This window comes from Pimephales promelas, chromosome 23 (assembly GCF_988280905.1).
Source record: "Pimephales promelas chromosome 23, fPimPro1.hap1.1, whole genome shotgun sequence".
In the NCBI taxonomy this organism is placed as follows: domain Eukaryota; kingdom Metazoa; phylum Chordata; class Actinopteri; order Cypriniformes; family Leuciscidae; genus Pimephales; species Pimephales promelas.
Window position 1 is genome coordinate 7,999,209 of NC_142791.1, and position 20,455 is coordinate 8,019,663.

A 20,455-nucleotide genomic window follows, 5' to 3' on the forward strand; every position below is an offset into this window, starting at 1 on the left:
CAGAATTAAGTTACACTTTATTTAGACATTTTAAGTAAATTTGTCACTACATGTGAACTAACTATCATCAATTTGCAAGTGTTTGTCAAGTGTTAGCAGATATTAAGCAGACAGTCTACTAATGAGAGTCAGTTGACATGTAGTTGCAAAGTTACTTATATCGAAATAAAGTGTTACCCAGAATTATCTGTTTGATTTGTTAGAATTTGTTAAATGTAATCATCACCAAAAGTAGTTGAAACAGAACCACAAGGTCAATTCTCAATTCTCATTAACCATCTACACAGTCCTTTCTAAATAAAAAGGAAAAATATCTCAATCACAAAGTCCTTGTCTGACCAAAGGACTGCCATACTATCGATCAGGTGCTGGAATGAGTCAATAACACAAGCTTAATGAGGAAGCTGCTGAGATACAAAGACAACACTCTGAAAAGAACCATAAACTAGCTTATCATTCACTCCTTATCATCAATTATCATTTTAAAAGGTGCTTCAGGCTTTGAGATCAATATTCTCTTCAAGGCATGTAAGCAGTGTATTAAGAGAAGGCTTTGAGGGAGGAACTGCGTCAATATGCATCATGTCTTCCAGCTATAATCGATAATTGCTGAAACGCCATAAGTGGAGCTCCAGGAATAAGCTTCATGTTTGTGAGCACATGAAGTATAGGTATGTATAGGAATGAGAAACAAAATCAAGTAGAGAATCAAGAGTTGGGAGTTTTTAAAGGTCATACTCAAAGGACCCGGTTTCCCCGTAACAGCCCGCGGATCACAACCCAACTCAATTAGAAGAAGTCTGAAGCTGCCCAGAGGCAATATGACATCTGCTGGATTTTTCTAGTTGCGCTGTCATTCCCTGTGGACTTCCGATTAAGCACAGAGACGGGCAGTTTTGGGAGAGAGGGGTAAAAAGAGCGCATTGGGACGTGGCCCACTGGTGTTTATGGACAATTGAGAGTTAGATCAAACACCGAGTAGGATAGTTAGCATTCACTGAGCAGATAACTATTTTGTGTTGTGAATCCTTTAGCTAATTTGGTGTTCAAAAATGACTGGCCTTTTAAACTGCTTGAAAATCTCTCATTATGCTATATTATCACCAAATATTGGATTCAATCATTTTGTGTTTCTTTTTGGAAGGGATTGATCATTGGCCTCATTGATCTGAGCTTATGCATTTGACCGCTTCAGTGTAACAAGGTTACTCAAATAAGGTGCATAAACTCAAATCATTGTTGATGAAAAGATTGAATCCAATATTTGGATTTAAAGCATAACAAGAGATTTACAAGCATTTTTTCGTAGGTCGGTATTTGATCGGGAACACCACAAGTGTCAGGTCAGGTGAAAACATTTCCTATTTTTTTTTTTTGGGGGGGGGGGGGGGGGGTATCCTCTATGGGTCAAAATGATAACACAACACCACTATGAATGTATCATTCAGACTGGTTGTGTGAATCACATGTGATAACAGGCCAAGATGTGATTATTCAGCTAGTCGTAAATTAACTTTCTGAATGAAAAATTGTTTCTGAATTCGGACCAGTTTTGTGAACCAAGTATGACAAACAGAACAAATTTTAAGTCATTATTCTACATGTAATATCAGTGAGTTGAACTTGAGTTGAATGAGTTGAGTCCTTCAGACTCGTTTTGTGATTTAGATGTGGCAAACAGCCAATTAAATGATTATTAAATTAAAGTCATTATTCGCTCCATCCAAATTCCAGGTGTATGAGTCATTCCGACTCGTTTTGTGAATCAGATCAACAAATTCAATGATTGACTCAAAAGAATGATTCATTCTTAAAATCCAACATCAATACTTTCTACTTCATCAATGAGGGTGAATGTATACAATACATACAATACAAATAAGTGTCCTTCTATTTTATGTGTGTGAGCAGAAGCAATGAAAGCTTTCTTTTTTTTTATATGAAAGACATTGTCACACCTTTCTGTCAGCTAAAGGTAAGAAGGTCGGAGGGAAGGACCAGACAGGAGAGGAGACACAGAGCAGCTTTTAAACAGGAACTTTAAGATCTCTTCCTGACAACATGAACTGACACAAAGTGGTCCCTTTCCTATTGGCCAACTCTTCTCAGGGACTACAGGCTGACTCCACTGACAGAATATGTGATCCGTGAGCTCAGAACAGGTATCAGATGTTCCCTCTCCTGCATTTGACAGCTAAGAGCTACACTCTGAGATACAAGGACAGCAATGGGTCAAAACAGACGGAGGCTTAGCGGGAAGAAAAAAAATAATAAAAAACAACTTCAACTCAAAGTTTCCAACAACAACTACCCTCTCAGAGGGAAAAACGGAGCTCTGAGGCAGAGCACGAAGGATTTGTTGAGATGCTTCAGTTGTTAGAAAACACAGGCACAAGCGCAAGGTGAAGGAAACATACGGTAAAGAAAGACGCTCTCAGCAAAAGAAAGAGAATAAAATATTGAATGGTGAAAAGCAAGAATCCCGCCAAAATGCTAGCAGCGCTCCCTCAGTGTAGGGTTTATGTTGTGTGTTATTTATGTTGTTTTAGTTATTATCGAACACTAAAAACTAAAACCAAAAGCATTTCATTTCATTTATAAAAGGCACTTTCATAAAACTCATACAGTGGTGAAAAAACAAACTGAAACGATGAACTACCACAACAACAAGAATCTGACGAAACACAAAAGACTAAAACTGTGAAAAAACTGAAGTAAAATAATAATAGAAGAATCCCAATCATTAAGTAAATCACATGGCTTGACCTGAAATGTGTCTAGGAAAATAAGATTTTATTATGAAAAGAATCCCTACATTTGTACAAAATAGTATTACCAACAACAAGAACAAAAACAAACTGAAATAGTGGTATAATACCACAAAATCTATAATCTCATTCAACTACTAACTGCAGTCCTCTTTGTTTAACTTAATCATTCTCCTTCGATTCATTCACTGATGTTTTTTTTTCTCATATAATATTTCTGTCCCTCTTCTGCCGTTTCTTCTCTCTGACGCTTATTCAAGTAGCACTGAAGCAGAAAGCTTTGAACATTATACATCCGAGTTTCCTCATGCATGTTTCATGCCTAATGCACACATGATCAACCATCTGGATATGAAGATGGTAAAGACACTAAGAGGGAAATTCACTAAATGAATTGTGCCCACAGTATTGTTTATGTCAGTGATTTTCAATCCTGGTCCTGGGGACCAACAATCACTCTGCACATGTTGTATGTATCTGACACACTCAGTTCAGTTCATCGAGCTCTCTATGAGCTGATGATCTAAATCAGGTGTGTTAAATAAGGGAGACATTTACAAAGTGTGCAGATTGGTGGGAAACCACTAAAATATAAACTTTCTGAAAACCGTACATAAACCATAATGTACACATGAGCCTCAGGCCTTGTTTACACGAGAACGCTCGCGGGTGAAAACGTAAAAATATTTTATCGGATGTGCCTTTCGTTTACACGGCGACGGCGTTTTTGAGGCCTAAAAACGCAAAAAAGTGAAACCACCCTCCGGAGTGGAAACGTTAAAAACGCTCCACCGCCGCGTTCCCGTGTAAACGGTAAAAACGTAAAAGTCTGCTTGACGGTGAAGGTTGTACGCAGGCGCGCGGACTTGGTGTTGTTGTAGTATGCACTCCTAGCCGCCTGGAGTGCATACTACATTGAATTTCAATCTTTTTAATAATATACCATTCAAAAGTTAGGGTCAGTAAGATATTTAAGATATTTTTTAATAGAAATGAATACTTTTATTCAGCAAGGCTGCATCAAATTGATCAAAAGTGACAGTAAACGACATTTCTAATGTTACAAAAGGTTTATTTCAAAGAATCCAGAAAAAGTATCACAGTTTCCATAAAAAATATTAAGCATCAAAACAACATATTAGAATAATTTCTAAAGGATCATGTGACACTGAAGACTGGATTAATGCTGAAAATTTAGTTCCCTTTTGAGGTCAACGACGCTTTGGGTGACGCATCGTCTCGTTCCCTTTCTCAGGGAACTATGGTTACAGTCGTAACCTGAGACGTTTTGCCATCCCAGGAAAAAATAACATCTTAAAATATATTCAATTGAAATAGTATTTCACAATATTCCATTTTTTTACATCTTTCATCAAATAAATGCAGCTTTAATGAGCATAAAAACACATTACAAAGTCTCACTGACCTCAAATTAACATAAAATTAACTTTGGCAAAGTTAACAAAGAATTATGCATAGTTTGTATACGACAGAGGACTTTCCTTTCTTTGTGTAAAAAAAGGATGAGGCTTGGATGAAGTTTATCACATTGGCCAATCAATCGATCTCCGACACGCTTTCCCACCAGGGCATTAGTTACATTTTTAGACACAATGCTGACGTTCAGTCAAGACATCGTATACTGCAGGATATGTTCCTGTTATTTCAAGATTAGAGGGACATTTAGCCTCATCTTGAACCCTGCCTCTAACAAACACCAAATCCCCTTTAAATGGAGTAAAACTTAACAACAGAACATCAGTCCAACTCCCTCTTCCTCTCTGTCTCTTGACGTCTCTAAAAGAACAATACTGTCAGACTACATGTAAACAATCCAGACAAGCACACAATTGGCAGCGCACATCATTACGGCTTAATACATCACTCAATGCAAACCCCGCAGATTTCTCAACCTGCAAACGCGGATAGCATTTCAAGCATTAGCAGCCTAAAATCAAAGCCTGTTTCCTTGGCAACAATAAACCGCTTGTACTTTGCTCCATAGATCTATCTATTTAAAAGGGTTTGCACCTGAATGTGACAGACAGTGGTCTCCGAATTACAGGATTGTGGTGATGCTTACTGAAATCCCCAGTTAGGAAGACGGCCTCCGCTCCCGGGGCCCATTCCCTAAGGACCAGACCGTTGTCGGACCGCCGCTGAATTCCGAAGCACTGGTAGCTCAGTGTGAAGTGATCAAAGGTCCCTTCTGCCTCCTCCAGCTGTGCCAGATGCTCTGTAAACCGCTTGTATCTGAAGACACAACAGAGACAAAGATAGAAATGTACAGAGAGAACAGACAGACAAAGATATTATGGTCTCGAGCATTTCTCACCCTTCCGTGAACCAGCGTTCTCCAACTTCAGACAGTTGTTCTAAGTTCACGTAGGAGATCACTCAAATTCAGCTTTCTCTGTTACAGAGAAAACTTTTATTTTAAAGTAATTTTCCAGCTAATGAGTCACAGGTGCAGAGATACACATATGGCTCTTTTCAATAAAGTTTTTATGCACTGACATTGTGAGCTAAAACACACAGTGATTAAAAGAGTTTGTAGCCTTTAGAAAAGGGTTTTTACAGGAGTTTCTTGCTCTTCTGCTTCCCTAATCTTGCGGCTTTCACTGTAAATATGTGATGAAATTGATTCGTATCTCAGACAAACTCGGGTGTTGTTTAGGAAGGCTGGGTACTGACACAAGTATCATGATTTTGGGTTAAAAGAATGTATTTGAAAAAAACAACAACAAAAAAAACATACAAATACTTCTCCTTTAAATAGTGCCAAAATGGTATTTATTGTTCAACCTTCATAATAAAATTGACAGAATTTGAAAGCTGATACTTTTTTTCATATCTGATATATCACAGCACAAAATCTATTGAAATGTTTTGAATGGCAAGTGTGCTACATATAAAGTTTTGTTCATTCATAAACTATACGATTTAAGAATTGATATTGGGTTATCTAAATAAGAGTGCTTCTGCACTTATAAATGTGTGATTTAACTTTTCCCGATGGTCTAGTGTTAAAAAATCGCAATATATTGTAATATCGAATCGTAATACTTGTAGAATCGCAGTACATATCATATCGGCACCCACACTGTAAAAAAATATTGATGGTTCTTGGTAAGTAACCTGGTTGCCTTAAAATTTTAAGTTCATTGAACTGGAAAAAGTGAGTTAATAAAATGAAGGAGATTAATTTAACCATCAGAAACTCAAAATTATATGTTATCTGAACTAAATAAGTTATTTAAGTTGATTTGACAAAAGAAAAAAATGCTGTGATTACTAGATTGTATCGAATTGGGAGATATGTGTATCGACCTAGCCCTAGTTTTTACTGACCCTCAAAAAGGCACAACTTTAACATGTTGTAAAAAAAAAAATAAAAAAAATAAAATATATATATATATATATATATATATATATATATATATATATATATATATATCTGTGGGGTGTTTTGAACTAAACTTCACAAACACACTCTGGGGACATCAGAGACTTATTTTACATACAGTATTGTAAAAAGGAGCATTATACCAACCCTTTAAGTAAACAAAATTCATGCGGAATTGAAAAAATTAAGTTATATGGACTAAGTTCATGTAGGCTAACTGAAAAATTTAAGTTGTGTGAATTTGACATCAATAACTAGTTTTTTTTAATTAAGTATTACGTTTATTTACTTATTTTTAAGACTTTTTAAGTTTAAATTAAAAAAAAATATATTTTTGATGAAACAAACGATTCAAAAATCCATGTTTCAAGGATTTATAACTGATGATTTATAACTGAGAGAATAGATTAAAAAATCGACAAATCTGTACCTAGTCCAATTATTTCGGGATGACAGACCAGACAGTGGGTTTTTGGACATGTGTTCTTAATGTTGAATAAATGAAACCCCAATTAATCAAATCTCAGACTGATTTGTTCAAATGTATTTTAGTGTCTGTTTGAAAAGTGTGAAATACTGAAGAAAAAGAAAAACAAAGCATCAGCTGATGAAATCTCATTTGTGCCTTGACATTTTCAAAGATTTTTTTTTAGCACAACACTGTTCGTATCTGCTCGTTCAACTGGAAAATGAGCAGAGATCTGTGTCCTCCTCAGTGCTGTTAATTGCCGTTTCTACCTGATAGACTTGAATTGTCCTACGCTTAATGGCACATCGGTCTCTGGTTAAGTGGCTTAATGCACATTCTTATTTTGAACAATTAGAACAATATTATTTTGTGAATTTCCCACTTCATGCCGTTACAAACAAATTCAGAATTAAATCTCAAATGATGAAATGTGAAGTTAACTGGTTTCGAAAAGAAATTTAAGGAAAGTCAAAAGAACAATACCTATAGAAATAGCTGACCGAAACAGTGCACATCTGTAACTATGCATCAAAAACGTGTGTTAGTCTATCACAAACAAGATCTTTTTTTTTTAGAGAAGCTTTGTCTCCTTAAATAAACTATGGCATAAGAAACAGAAATATGCATCAAAAACGTGTGTTAGTCAATCACAAACAAGATCTTTTTTTTTTTTAGAGAAGCTTTGTCTCCTTAAATAAACTATGGCATATGATAACAGGTGTTGGTATAGTATTACACCGAGGAATGTGTGTCTGTTAAAGGGGTCGTGAACCTTTTTTATATTGTTGTCTGAGGTCAACTTATGACGTTCACTTGGTTTTTACATTCAAAAACATCAAAATGAATCAGTAATAGGCTATTTTCTACCCTCTCAAAAACACTCGGTTTTTATGGGCGTCCCACATTGACAGCCCGTTCTCATTCTTTAGCGTGACATAGAACGCTATATGACAAAACGGCGCTATACTACGCACATGGCACCCTTTATCGTTAATGTAACACGCGAACCCAAGGCGTCATAAATCTTTTAGCGTGATATGAGACTACCCTGCCTACACCACACCTAAACCTACCCATTACAGCGTGTGTTATATTAACGATAACGGGTGCCATGTGCGTAGTATAACGCCATTTTGTCATATAGCGCCCACTGCTGTGAGTGGATAACAGTTTTGCATATTATGATGAGTTTCAACTCACTCGCTTATGCAGCGACTGTCTTCTTCCACAACCAGGCACTGCACAATATTTTGAAAACGGCATGTTTATGGCTTGGTAGCTGGATTCTGCGGGAGTGGTGTTTTATCCTCTTTGACGTCATAGTTCCCCACTTTGAAAAACGTGTCGTTTGCTGAGACTGGTGTCAATAAAAGCTTTTATTGGACTAACAAGGACGTTTTCAGTTCTGAAACTTACAGGATATTCTTATTATCTAATATGATAACCTCTTATATGTCAAAAGCTCGAGGAAAATTTGATTTCTCAGTTCATCACCCCTTTAAAAATGTGGACTAAAACTAAGTCCACCATTTTTATGCCTGGTTCAGATTACACGATTTTAGCCCGATTTTGGCACGATCCATTTGATATAGGGTGTCGTGGGGATTCGTAAACGTAAACGGGCGTCGGGATGCAAGATTTGATCGTATCATCTCGTGTAGTGTGTCATAGTGGGCGACAACCTACGTCGCGTCGTCCATGACGGTTCTGTCACATGTATGAGGTTGACTAATAGGAGCACAGAAGCTTTTCCGTACACAACTTTCAAAAATGGCGAAACGAAAGAGAGACGATGGTGCTAACGTTAAAACTAAAAGTAAAAATATATAGAAAACAATATTTTACCTCAAGTTCTGTTTGGAGGATTGACAGCCCATACTGTCCTCGTCGAGCAATCCAGGAACGTGTCCATTGTCGTGTTTTCTTTCTTTTTTTACTTTTTTTCTGAACACAGGACAGCCAATACAACACTCACCGCTTCATCCATTGTTTGTTTACGTTTGTTTCCGGAAGTCACTCGCTACTAATTTCGCCTTCTCCATGACATCACGCGCGCTGTTAAAGACGGCATGCGATGACTGATCAGGAAGCCGTGTAGTCTGACATGTGACTTGTCCACGATACGACAAGATTTTAGGAGTCAAAGTCACGTAATCTGACAGAGGGACTATCGTAACAAGACAAAAAAAATAATAAAAAATCTTGTAATCTGATTCTGAACCAGGCAATAAATGAAGTTTTATTAACTAAGTTCGGGAGGAGCACGTTCAGATAATTGACACGAGTGGATAGCAATCAGCAATCAGCAGCCAATGATAAGAGGGTACAAATAGACTCAGCAGTCTTACCTCGATCCATTGGCAGTTTGCAGCATCCCTCCTCCACCCCTTCTCCACACTCCTACTTCTCCACACTCCTCTTTCTAAAATATCACTTACATACAGGGGGAGTACTCTGGGTTCGGGCAGAATTCCGAGCTCGGAGCCCTCCCTCCGGACAGCACGCCAAATACGCATTGAATCTTACTCACTCAAAATTATATGTAAGAGTGAACTCGTGAAAGTGCATAAAAATCACAGCTAAGTGTAGTGAGACACTATGTGTATTAAAGACAAAAAAAACATAACGATTCTACATATTCCCTGTGTTTGCCATTTGCCATGTTTGCCCATCCATTTTAAAGGGTGAATAACTGAGGTAAAATAGTGTGAGACTTCAGAGCTTGAGTTAGAGTTTAGATGTAAAGAGTGTTGGGCCCAGCTGGGACTTCTGTGTGCATATTCATGGCAGTGTTAGGAATAATTACCGATGGGAATCGCTCATTTGGGTTCCTCTGGGAGTTTAAAGTGCTCATTAAAACTTGAGGAACAACAGGGTGATGGGTGCCGTCAAGTGGCCTCTCAAACACTGCTCTTAATCACTTAGAGACTGAGCAAGAGACATGGGGAAAGGGAGAACAAACAGACCGACAAAAGGAAAAACAGACAGTACACCATTCAAGATGTGCTATATGTATACCATCGGGGAAGTGCAAAATGTATTTACATTTACATGACATTTATTCATTTAGCTGACGCTTTTATCCAAAGTGACTTACAGCTGCTGTATATATATATATCAGAGGTTGCACACCTCTGGATCAACTACAGGGGTTAAGTGTCTAGCTCAGGGACACATTGGTGCCTCACAGCGGATTTGAACCTGGATCTCTCACACCAAAGGCATGTGTCTTATCCACTGCGCCATTACCACCCCATATGTATACCATTCGGGATGTGCTATACGTATACCACCAGGGATGTGCAATATGGGAACTGTGATCAATAATGGTTGTAATATTTTTTAAACCTGCCAATGAAAGGTGTTAATGTGCCTATATATGATAACATGTTTGCGAGAGGATGTGTTGAGAGACGTCTTTTTTTATGTATTTTGTACTTTGTGTTGTCTTTGTAAAAACTGGGGAAGGGGCAGAGTCCAAAACTAATTTCCCTTCGAGGACAATAAAGTATATCTTGTCTTATCTTATCAGACAGATTTCCAGATAAACATAAATTACCAAACCGGTCGACCGATTACCAGATTGACAGTTAACAGCCACAGTCACAGAAGTACAGAAGCAGAATTAATATCCCACAAAGCTGGAGAAAAGAAGAAGAAAGCTTTGAAAGTGGTTATTTCAAGGCCTTAAGACCGAGTTAGTTCTGATGGACCGCACACTGAGATCCATAAGGCTTTTTTTTTTAGACGTCTGTCAGTCCAGCTGGATGTACAAAATGGAAAATATGACCCTCGTAGAGCAGCCGGAGCAACTTAATCACCTCCTGAACAAATCCTTTCAACAGGCCATCACTTACTCAGTCCGGTGGTCAAACGGACTCAAGCCCTGAAAGAATCGGTCCTCTGCTCGGCCCTGCTGGAGGCGCAGAGGAGATGGAGGGGATGTGGGAAACGATGCAGCCTGCCATTGCGGATAAAATAACAAGCTTTCTCCCGTTCAGTAATAACAATGATTCAGGGCTGCCAGGAGCAACAAAAAAGTGGTGAATGCTGCTCCGGTCAGTTTTAAAAGAGGCTACACTTGACCACTCGATCCTATGCTCTTGAAAGCACGTTTTGGAGAATGGCCACGCTCGTTGAACAGGGACACCTCGGAGGGTGAGCGTGGGGAGCTCGAGAGAGATTGTTAGAGGAGCGAGGGCGCTCACGCATGTCTCATCTTCTACGCTAACAGCCCCGGGGTGAGCTGACTCATCATGACACAGCGCTTTTTCGCCCAGATAGCTCACTTACACGTGGATGAAAACACACGGCAGCAAACACCTCATTTCTGCCCCCGGCGTCCCTGCGTGACCATAAAAGCATCACAGAGGGTCTTTCACAGTTTTAGAGGCTCTCTTGTGTACACCCAGAGGCGTCAAAAGCCAAACTCAAAAGCGTAGTTTAGCTTTGGAGTGGAACAAGGTAAACAGGGACTCAAGAGAAACAGGAAGTGCTGATGGTTTAATATCTGCAGTGTGAAATGGTAAGCTAAGCGGTGTAAGACCTCATTTATGTTCAATATTGATTGTGTGTTTAACTTAGGGCACTTTGTTAAACTTTTTGTTACTTTGCTTTGAAAACTTTTTTTCTATTTTTTTTACAATGTTGGGGAGACTTGTTAATGTTTTGAGTCTCTTACCCTCACCAATGCTGCATTTATTTGATCAAAAAATATGGTAAATAATAATAATAAAAAAAAAACATTAATATTGTCAAATATTACTTCAATTTAATAAAATCTCTATTTGAGGGTATTTTCAATTGTAATTTATTCCTGTGATGCAAAGCTGAATTTTCACCATCATTACTCCAGTTTTCAGTGTCACATGATCTGTCAGAAATCAAAATTTCCTTATCATTATCATTGTTGACAGTTGACATTGTGGAAACTGATTCTTTGATTAGTATAAAGCTCAAAAGAACAGCATTCATTTGAAATAGAAGTATTTTGTAATATCATAAATGGTTTTGCCATTTTACTGCCTATTTAATGCAAAATAAAAGTATTACATTCTAAAAAAAAACTACATCTTTTTTCACTATGGAGCGCAGTTTACAAAAGTACAATAACATTGGACATACAATTACTTCACAGTAAATTTGAAACTTTTTTATCAAATGTAATCAAATATATTCAGGGTACATAAAATGCTAGCTAGGCCAGCATATTGAAAATATTCAAAATGTCATTTCCACCACAGAATGAAACAAACAAGATACCAAAAGTTGAAGAAGCACCCTATTATGAATGAGAAAGCCAGAGCCAGAGAGGCCGAGAAAATTCTCGCTGACCTTCTGCTGACACAAACCACATCTTAACCGTTAATTTAACCAATTAAAGAAGAAGAATGAGGACACAAAGCCTGTTTTTGTCTCCTGGATTTGCAATCAGGGACTAAGCCTTTGCCTGACATCGACTGTTTTTTTTTTTTTTTTTTTTTTTAATACCGAGGTTCCTTTCTTAAGATTTCAGGAACTAAAACTGGAACTGTAGTTTAGTGGTTAGCACTTGCTCCAAGTAAATCGATCAGGGGTGTTCATGTGGGAGATGCAGATTAATTTCTTTTTGTAAAAAAATAAGCCAAACAATCAAGTACAAAGCTATAAAGTTAGCTTGACAAATTTTTAAAATGGAGAAAAACCTGATTTTTTTTTTATTATGGGCCAGTCCATAAGAAGTCAGCCTTTTTCTTCTTATACTGTACATTTTTGTTTCTTTAATAACAATGTGCTAAAAATGAAACTAAACTGAAATAATGCAATGCAATAAAATAAAATAAAGAACCATGCAGTGTCTTCCATGACTTTACCCGAATCCAAAAAACAAATCAGCCCTTCAAATGTCCAAGAGGGATTAAACAGCCCCCAATCAGGATTTAACCGCAGGAAGCTGATGAAACAAAACCATACGCCAAGTTATTATGACCAAATGCTATTTTCTTCAGCACAGGGTGGCATGGGCCAGGTGAATCTTTACCTGGGGCTTCTTAGAGGCAACAGCAAAGACAAAGGGAAAACAAGCTCATGAATAATAATGGTGCGGTGCAGAGCTCAGCAACCATGACTAGATTATTGGTGCGAAGCGACATAGTGGCAAATGCCGGCGTAGCTCTGGAGGGCTGCTGGCTTCCTACAGTGTCTATTCCTGACCAGTGTTGTGCACCCTTAAGCAAGGAACTCAAGTCCAAAAATTGCTCTGGGTTCCTGCAATAATATCAAATGCCTCCGTCTTCCCTCACCCATGAATCCATCACAGTGGCTTTGCAAAAGCACTGCTGCGACTGATCAACGCTCTACTGATTGTAAAAAAAAAAAAAAAAAAGGTTTTAACTTTAGTTGCAAAGAAAGCCTATCTCTTGTCCTTCTTAACCTGTATGACTTTGTTCTTTCTTATTCGTCTTTGGAATACAAAATAGAAAGTTTGAATAATGTACCACTCTTTCCGTGCAATTGCAATGAATGGGAACTGCTGAAGAGTGATTCTGCACTACAGCTAAAGTTCCCACTGTAGAATGAGATTAATAATAAGTGAATCAACAATCTTAAAGACTCCGTAGCAGCAGGCATTCATGTAATAATCTTGCAGACAAGGCGACCTCATAAATTCATAAGCTCACTATTTTCCTTGTGTTGCTTCAGCACAACATGACGCCAACTTTCACCTGTAGCAAAACAGCATTAATCAACCCCCTACTGATGAATAAACTTTGAAATGTTTACAAAGTACAGTAATTGGATGTTTATGTACAAAGGATGCAAGGAATTACTGCATATTGCACTAAATGTAAGGCAAGGATGTGGCATGATGCATTGTTCACATGTATGGAAGCCCATTGCGACTTTATGTGTCGGTACTTTTGTGATATATTACAAAATGTGACTTTTATTATATTACTACTTATATTTCAGTGTAACGTATGGAAGGTTGTTTCCACCACAGAATAAAGACAAAAAAAAAAAAAAGTTAACTGCGACTTTTTATCTCAGAACTTCATGATATAAAGTCGCAACTGCGTTAAAAAGTCAAAATTGTGAGATATACACTTGTTGTAATACTGAGAAAAAAAAAAATAGTTTCCCTTAGAATTGGACTCTATAACTAGCAATTGAGAATTTATACTGTATCTCACAATTCTGAGAAAAGATGAAAAGATAAAACATTTTGAAAGATAATTGTGGCTTTTTATCTCACAATTACAAGTTTACAACTGTATTACATTATAACCCGCAAATGTGAGTTTATTACACAATTCTAACTTTATATCTTGCAATTCTGAGAATAAAGAGATGTAAACTTGCAATTGTGAGATAAAAAGTCGCAATTATTTTTTAAAATGTTTTGTTCTGTGACGGAAACAAGCTTCCATGGTGACTTCATATCTCACAAATTTTTACAATTGTTTTTAATGATTACGACTTGTGATTTACGCAGTTTTTTTTTTTTTTTCCTTAACTGAATAGCTTCAGAATTATTGCAATGGTTATATGACTATTTTCGGGTTGAATGTTGTGCGTCTTGCGTCTCATTATTAATGTAAAATACACATAATTATTAATACCCTACTGTAATTCGTTTGGGCTCCCCTGGACCTGTCAGGCCCTAGAATCACCCCTACGACCCTCCCTGTAAATATAACATGATTAACACAAACCCATCCGCTCTTGTTTTAATAAATCTTTAAGAACATCTGAAATATAGAGGCAGTAAAATGACAAATAAAAAACTCACAGATAAACAAGCACCTGCATTTCACAGATGTGTTTCACCGGAGGGAAAAAAAACGAGTGTGTGGCTTGACAGTGCTTGACAACACTGCTACCTGTGCCTACAAACCAAGCGCTGCTCATAAATATCACAGACAGAGACCACCTCATAACCATTTCTGAGTCCCAGCGTGGACCCACGGAACGCCTGACTGCACGTTTTTAAGTTTAATGAAAAAAAGTACAGGAGTTCAGGAAAAAAACACGTTTATGCATTCCTCACGAGTGCCACTAGCACCAGAATGGGCTTAATTGGTGCATGCCATCTTATTCAAATCTTATACTCTAAATAACATCACTTTTGCTTTTTGTTTCCCCACTCCATATAAGCTTTGCATTTATCCAGTCCCCTAGGTGCACCATTCTGAATAGAAATTAACCTTGTCAAAAAAAAAATATATATAAATAAATAAATAATAAAATAGTCAGAGGAAGGGAATATTAAGAAGGCAAAAATAAATGAGGCAGCAAAAAAAATAAAAAATAAATAAATAAATGGTGGTTCTCAGTTTGTAGGAGGCAAAGGTGGAATGGCATGTTTACTTATGAGAGGAATAAGAAAGAAAAAAACACAATTATCAGGTTGGCCCCTAACAAATGAAATTCTGGACCAATTTTGTACAAAGTTCAGGGGTGGATTTGGCTAACTCACGAACACAATATAAACTGTGATTGTACACATAAGGATGCTACATGTTAGAGGTCTCCACGTGTTTTAACCCTCTCTACTCTATGTACAGTGAACATAATGACAGCATCATCTCTGACCCCCGAGAGAAAAGAGGCCATTATCCGTGATGAGGGCAATCAATCAAACTGATTCATTCCTGAAGCAATAAATACGACATTGCACGAAGGGCTGAAAGAGAGAGATATCAGGATGTAATGACTCTCACTAAAGTAGAAGTGTCATCAGCAGCACCTGGTCCTCAGCAGTTACAAAAACCAGAAAAAAAATCCTCTTAACCTTAAAAGCTTCCATCTTAGAAAGGAAGTGTGGCTTCGAGGGAGGGTACAATCTACCCAATGGTGCTGCCAGTTTATCAGACAGTAAGTGTTGGGGAAAGTTACTTTTAAAAAGTAATGCGTTATATCGTGTTCGTGTTCCTCCATAAAAAGTAACAAAATGTGTTACTTTTTCTCACCTGAGATGATCTTATTTTTTTTTAGACCTATTTTTGGCTAATTTATTATAGGCCCTTTCACACCAATAGTGAAATGAATCAGCCTCAGGTTGAAGGAAATGTACAGTAGAGGGCGTAGCTCACACAAACCTTTCAGCTGTGCTGCCATTCTAGAGAACAATAGGCTGTAGGCGAAGAATGTTCAACACTCTTACTTCAACAATAAAAAACATGACAAAAATGAAGCTCAAATGTGCTGAAGTAATTTTAGCTTATTATGGTTGAATTGGATCATCAAGGTCAGCAGCAAAGACATAGGTTAATAAAGGGAGATTACTGTAAATTCATAACGTTTATTTCTGTATTTTGACATTTAATTGCAGGTTTGTGTAATATTCTGAATGTGCATTACACTGTTTTTTATTCATTTTGAGGAACAATGAATCTGTTTTTGTGCAAATATAAGATGAGTGCTTGCATGCTCACATTGAGTCATTCAGATTTATTATTGTAACCATGTTTACACAGTCCACACAGCACCTCCACACCTTACTCTTGATTTCTCTCAACACATCCGAGGTGTTAACCTAAATGGGAAAACAAAGTACCTTGCGATACTTATTTGAAAAAAATAAATAAATAACTCAGACAATTTGTTGTAAATTTAAACGTAATGTGTTAATTTACTAGATACTTGGGAAATGTAATCTGATTAACTAAATATATAACTCTAACCGAACGCTGATTGGTTCTTTCAATGCTGCGGCACCAGCCAATCAGAAGTACTTCCAAATCCAAGTAACCATATTATACAGTAAATACCTCAGACAGCGATCGGCACACTGTATGATATGAAAGCTTCTGTTCTCCCTCCTCCTCCCCAGCACCACCTAGAGATCTGATATGTGTATTTATATATTTACAAAATAATTATACACAGTGCACCCACATATATTATGTAAACACAATGCGATTAATCGTTTGACAGCCCTATATATATATATATATATATATAATGTATGTATGTATAGTATACAAAAACCTTTACTATAGACATAAAGCTGCAAGAAAAAGTTAAATTTTAAGTGGGAATATGGATATTTCGACAGCAAAATGCATTTGCATACTTCACACAAGCATTTTTTCTAAGAAGGTTCACTGTCAAACCCCCGTCATGAACTGAAACCCCCTGTGACAATATTCTGCTGACAATGCCTGACTTAATTTTCCCTTTCTGTCTCCCATCCACACAAAAACCACCCCATGGAAGTCGCAGGTGCGTGCGCCCATGCCTGCACGAATGTGTGCATGTGTGTCTGTCTGAGAGGCTCTAGACATTAAAGTGAATTTTAACAAGGTATGACGACTGGCTGGTGGTATGGGGGAAACTTGCCAAGTTCAGATGCTGTCTCTCTGTGTGCCATCTCACCCTGTTTTCACAAGCTCTGGCCAATTAGCTGCTTTCTCTTTCTACTGGACTAGCTGACAGTCCCATATTTTCACCGCAAGTTCTATATGAACATTAATAATCAAAAAAGTCTGGAATCCATTACTGTCACAGTAAAGCAACTGCTCACTGTGTGGCAAATACTAGTACATCAATCCTAAATTGCAATGGAAGTGAGCAGAGCCACTGAGATGGTGTCATGGGGATTCTAAGGTGAGGGGTAGTCTAGTCAGGAAAACCAAAGTTAGTCAATTTCACAACACTTTGGCTTATATAAGCAATACAAATTAAGTAATATATCAGAAAAAAATAGACATTGTGGTTTTGGAATGAGTAGCCTAAATTATGACAAGATTTACATTTTGGATGAATTCACGATTTCATTGATTGTAATATTATGAATGAATTACATATATGCATGTCTACTAGGCAGCATTTATAGATTTATAGATGCAGCTGTCATTTTGATGTACACCCGAGTGCAACGGCTTTTCAAACAAGACAAAAAATTGACACCGGGACTTGATTTTGTCCATCGGGAATTTATTGCATGTTTGTGGTTTGTTATTGCTGCGATTACATGTGAGTGAGGTTTTCCCCGCAATAAACACATCATCAGAATGCCATAGCCTGTGGGAGGCGGAAGTTATGATAATGAGATATTAAAAATATTAATAATAAAAAATAATAACAATGATGTGCACAGGGGAAAAAAAAAAGTATAATAAATACTGCAATATCCCATCAAAATTTTTCGATCATTTATGAGACAACGCGTCCCTGCCATTGACTATTATTTTCCAATTATTCACTATTATACCGAAGGGGGCGCTATAACACATTTTCTGAAAGAGCACTGAATCTCTGGATCAAAACCATAGATTGTAAAAAAAAATATGAACGTAGTGTCGTGACGTCACCTGTAGGTTTCTGAAGAGCGTTTTTTTTTTTTTGAGTTTTTAAGTGGGCGGGGCCGGCCGTCGCCATCTTGGCAGCACGTCGCCTCTCGTCACTCCCGGATAAAATAAAAAGGGCAAAGAGGCGGTACATGTGGAGCTGAGGTGCTAATGCTATATGCTACTGGCCTCGCGCTAAAGTGATGGCTGATTCAAGAAGTAAAGCCAATAGTTAAAGTTTTTGCCCTCTTGCCCTTTGAAATATTGTAATAGTTAAAAGACGTAACTAACAGTGAGACTGTGTATCGTGATGCATTATTTTTCTGCAACAAAAATGTATTAGCATGCCGTAACTTGCAATATTGTTCTGAGCTTGTGCGTGTGCATGTCAGTCAGCATAGCATATCGCACGTCAAGTTCATAAAGATCTTTATTCAGTCCATTTTAAAATCTGATTTTGGCTGCCTCTCAATTTCTCAAATGGGTTAAACTAAAGATATTACCCCAGAAGTTCAAGTAAATGCAGTTGAAATCCGTGCTCATTCGCATTGCATGGACGTAGAGAACACACTGACACCTGCAGGATTTCATCTAACGGTACTTTTTAATTTAACGCTAAAAAGTTAAATAAGCATATTCCATGTTCTGAGAGAGCAACAGTAGCGCATAGAGAGTGTCGTCTCTATATCTATTGACGTTTTTGGCAACAAAATTGTCAGACACCCATTAGTGCTTGTGAGGAAAACAACTGGAAATACAGGTATAGTGCGTATATTAAATTGTATGAAATAATACCGAAAAAAGCACTAACACGGCAGAGATGGCAAGTACAGCAGCTGCTGGAATTAGCTGAGGGCGACGTTAACAGACAGCAGACAAACGGCTAGCAGTGACAGCAGCCGCAATCCACCTGTCACTCCCTTGAGAGCGGCCACGACCTTAAATATGCAGGATTAATTTAAATGGATGAGTTGTAAAAAAATTCACTCCCTCACAGTTGTCATGAAGGGCAAAATAAAGACCAAACCCACTTTTTGCTCCAGGCTGTAAACATTTTTTTTTCTGCTGTAAATTTGGGCATTTTTTTTAACATGGGCTCCCCCATGCAGATTTGACTTACTTCTGCAGCCTGCCTCAAGCGGCCATTAGATGAATTGCAGTTTAATTAACTTCGGTGTTTGTTTCAAGAGAGAGACGGGAGGTTGCCGCTTGATCAAAACAGACAAAAAAGAAACAGAAAAAAGCCAAACAAGCATTTCTTGGTAATATTTGTGGGAAAACATCCGTATCTCAGGTTTTGGGTTCAGATGTGTTAAGAAAAATATAAAATATATATTTAAAAAAAATATAGCATGAAGCTGGAATAAACAAAAATTCTTTCTTATATTGCATGTTCAGATATTCATACAACAAAATATGCATGTGGATGTGGCTGAACGTGCAGCCAGCATGTGAGAGACACACAGCTTTCTGATTGGACTAGCAGAGCTACATGTGAATGAAACATTGCAAACTTTGATTATAGTTATCTAAACGCACCATTTTGATGGAAAACTCTAGGAAAACTCGGAATAAATCAATAAACGGCCAATAAAAATAAGTAACTAAACTAACTAGGTAGGTCGAATTTATCAAAAGTTTGTTTACCTTCTCCGCAGCTCTCCCTCATAGTGTCGAATATGCGGATCCGCCTGTACAAATGAGTTGAGGTTTGGTAAAGTCTGATTTATGTCCGACATTGCTGTCACGCTGTCAGTTTTAACAGAGCAATATACTGGAACCTCTTGCTCAAGGATGTCTCGTACTCCAAACTGGAGGGAGCTTCTCTGTGGGCTTCGCAAACTTATGATAACAATCCACCTTGGCCTGTTGCCCAATCCAGTCAGCGCTCAGAGCAGAACATGCCCTCCTTAATATAAAACACATTTCTTCACTGGCAGCAAACGTGACCTTTTCTCTCAGTGTTCGTGCAGTCATAAGTACCTTTTTCTGACTTAAAAATCAACAGAGAAATCTGGTTGTTGTTCAAAAAATCATACTTTTTTCCTTCTTTTTTTGTGTTAGAATCGAAAGTTGACTTGACTATTTTGGCTTTGCTTTTCTGGATGTCACATGTGTTACTATCCAGAGATTGTAAAATTGAGGGGAAAAAGCAACAACAAAAATTGTTTCCCTCCCGATTCATTAGGATTTTATTCATATATTTTAAAATATATGTCACGACAAGGAAAAAATGAAAAACTCAACTTCCGTTTCATGCCGACTTTGAAATCTAATACTGATATAATTTTAAATTCAAACAGAATGCATTATAACCCAATTCATTCAAATCTAATATTTTTTTTTATATATATTTATTTTCAATTTCACATATTTCAAACATGTTAAACACTTGTCCCTTTGGTTCACTGTCATTTCCACACCTTTGCATTAAATGTAGTCCCTAGCTCAGTGTTCTAGATATGTATACAGGTTAATAAATTGGAGATATGTCAAGGTCAATATGAGAAATATGTGAAAACGTGGCATTGATTCAACA

The 20,455-nt window shown here is 37.5% G+C and overlaps 1 protein-coding gene across 1 annotated transcript in view; it reads right to left on the reverse strand.

Annotated features, from left to right (window-relative positions):
• Window positions 1-19,703, reverse strand: part of gbe1a (glucan (1,4-alpha-), branching enzyme 1a) — a 115,972-nt gene extending 96,269 nt beyond the window's left edge. The window contains exons 1-2 of the mRNA XM_039676907.2: window positions 19,564-19,703; window positions 4,852-5,021 (exon numbers count right to left, since the gene is read on the reverse strand). Of these exons, the coding sequence (XP_039532841.2) occupies window positions 4,852-5,021; window positions 19,564-19,655 (262 nt within the window). The 5' untranslated portion in view covers window positions 19,656-19,703. The remainder of the gene's footprint in view (window positions 1-4,851; window positions 5,022-19,563) is intronic.
• Between the last annotated feature and the right edge of the window lie 752 nt (window positions 19,704-20,455).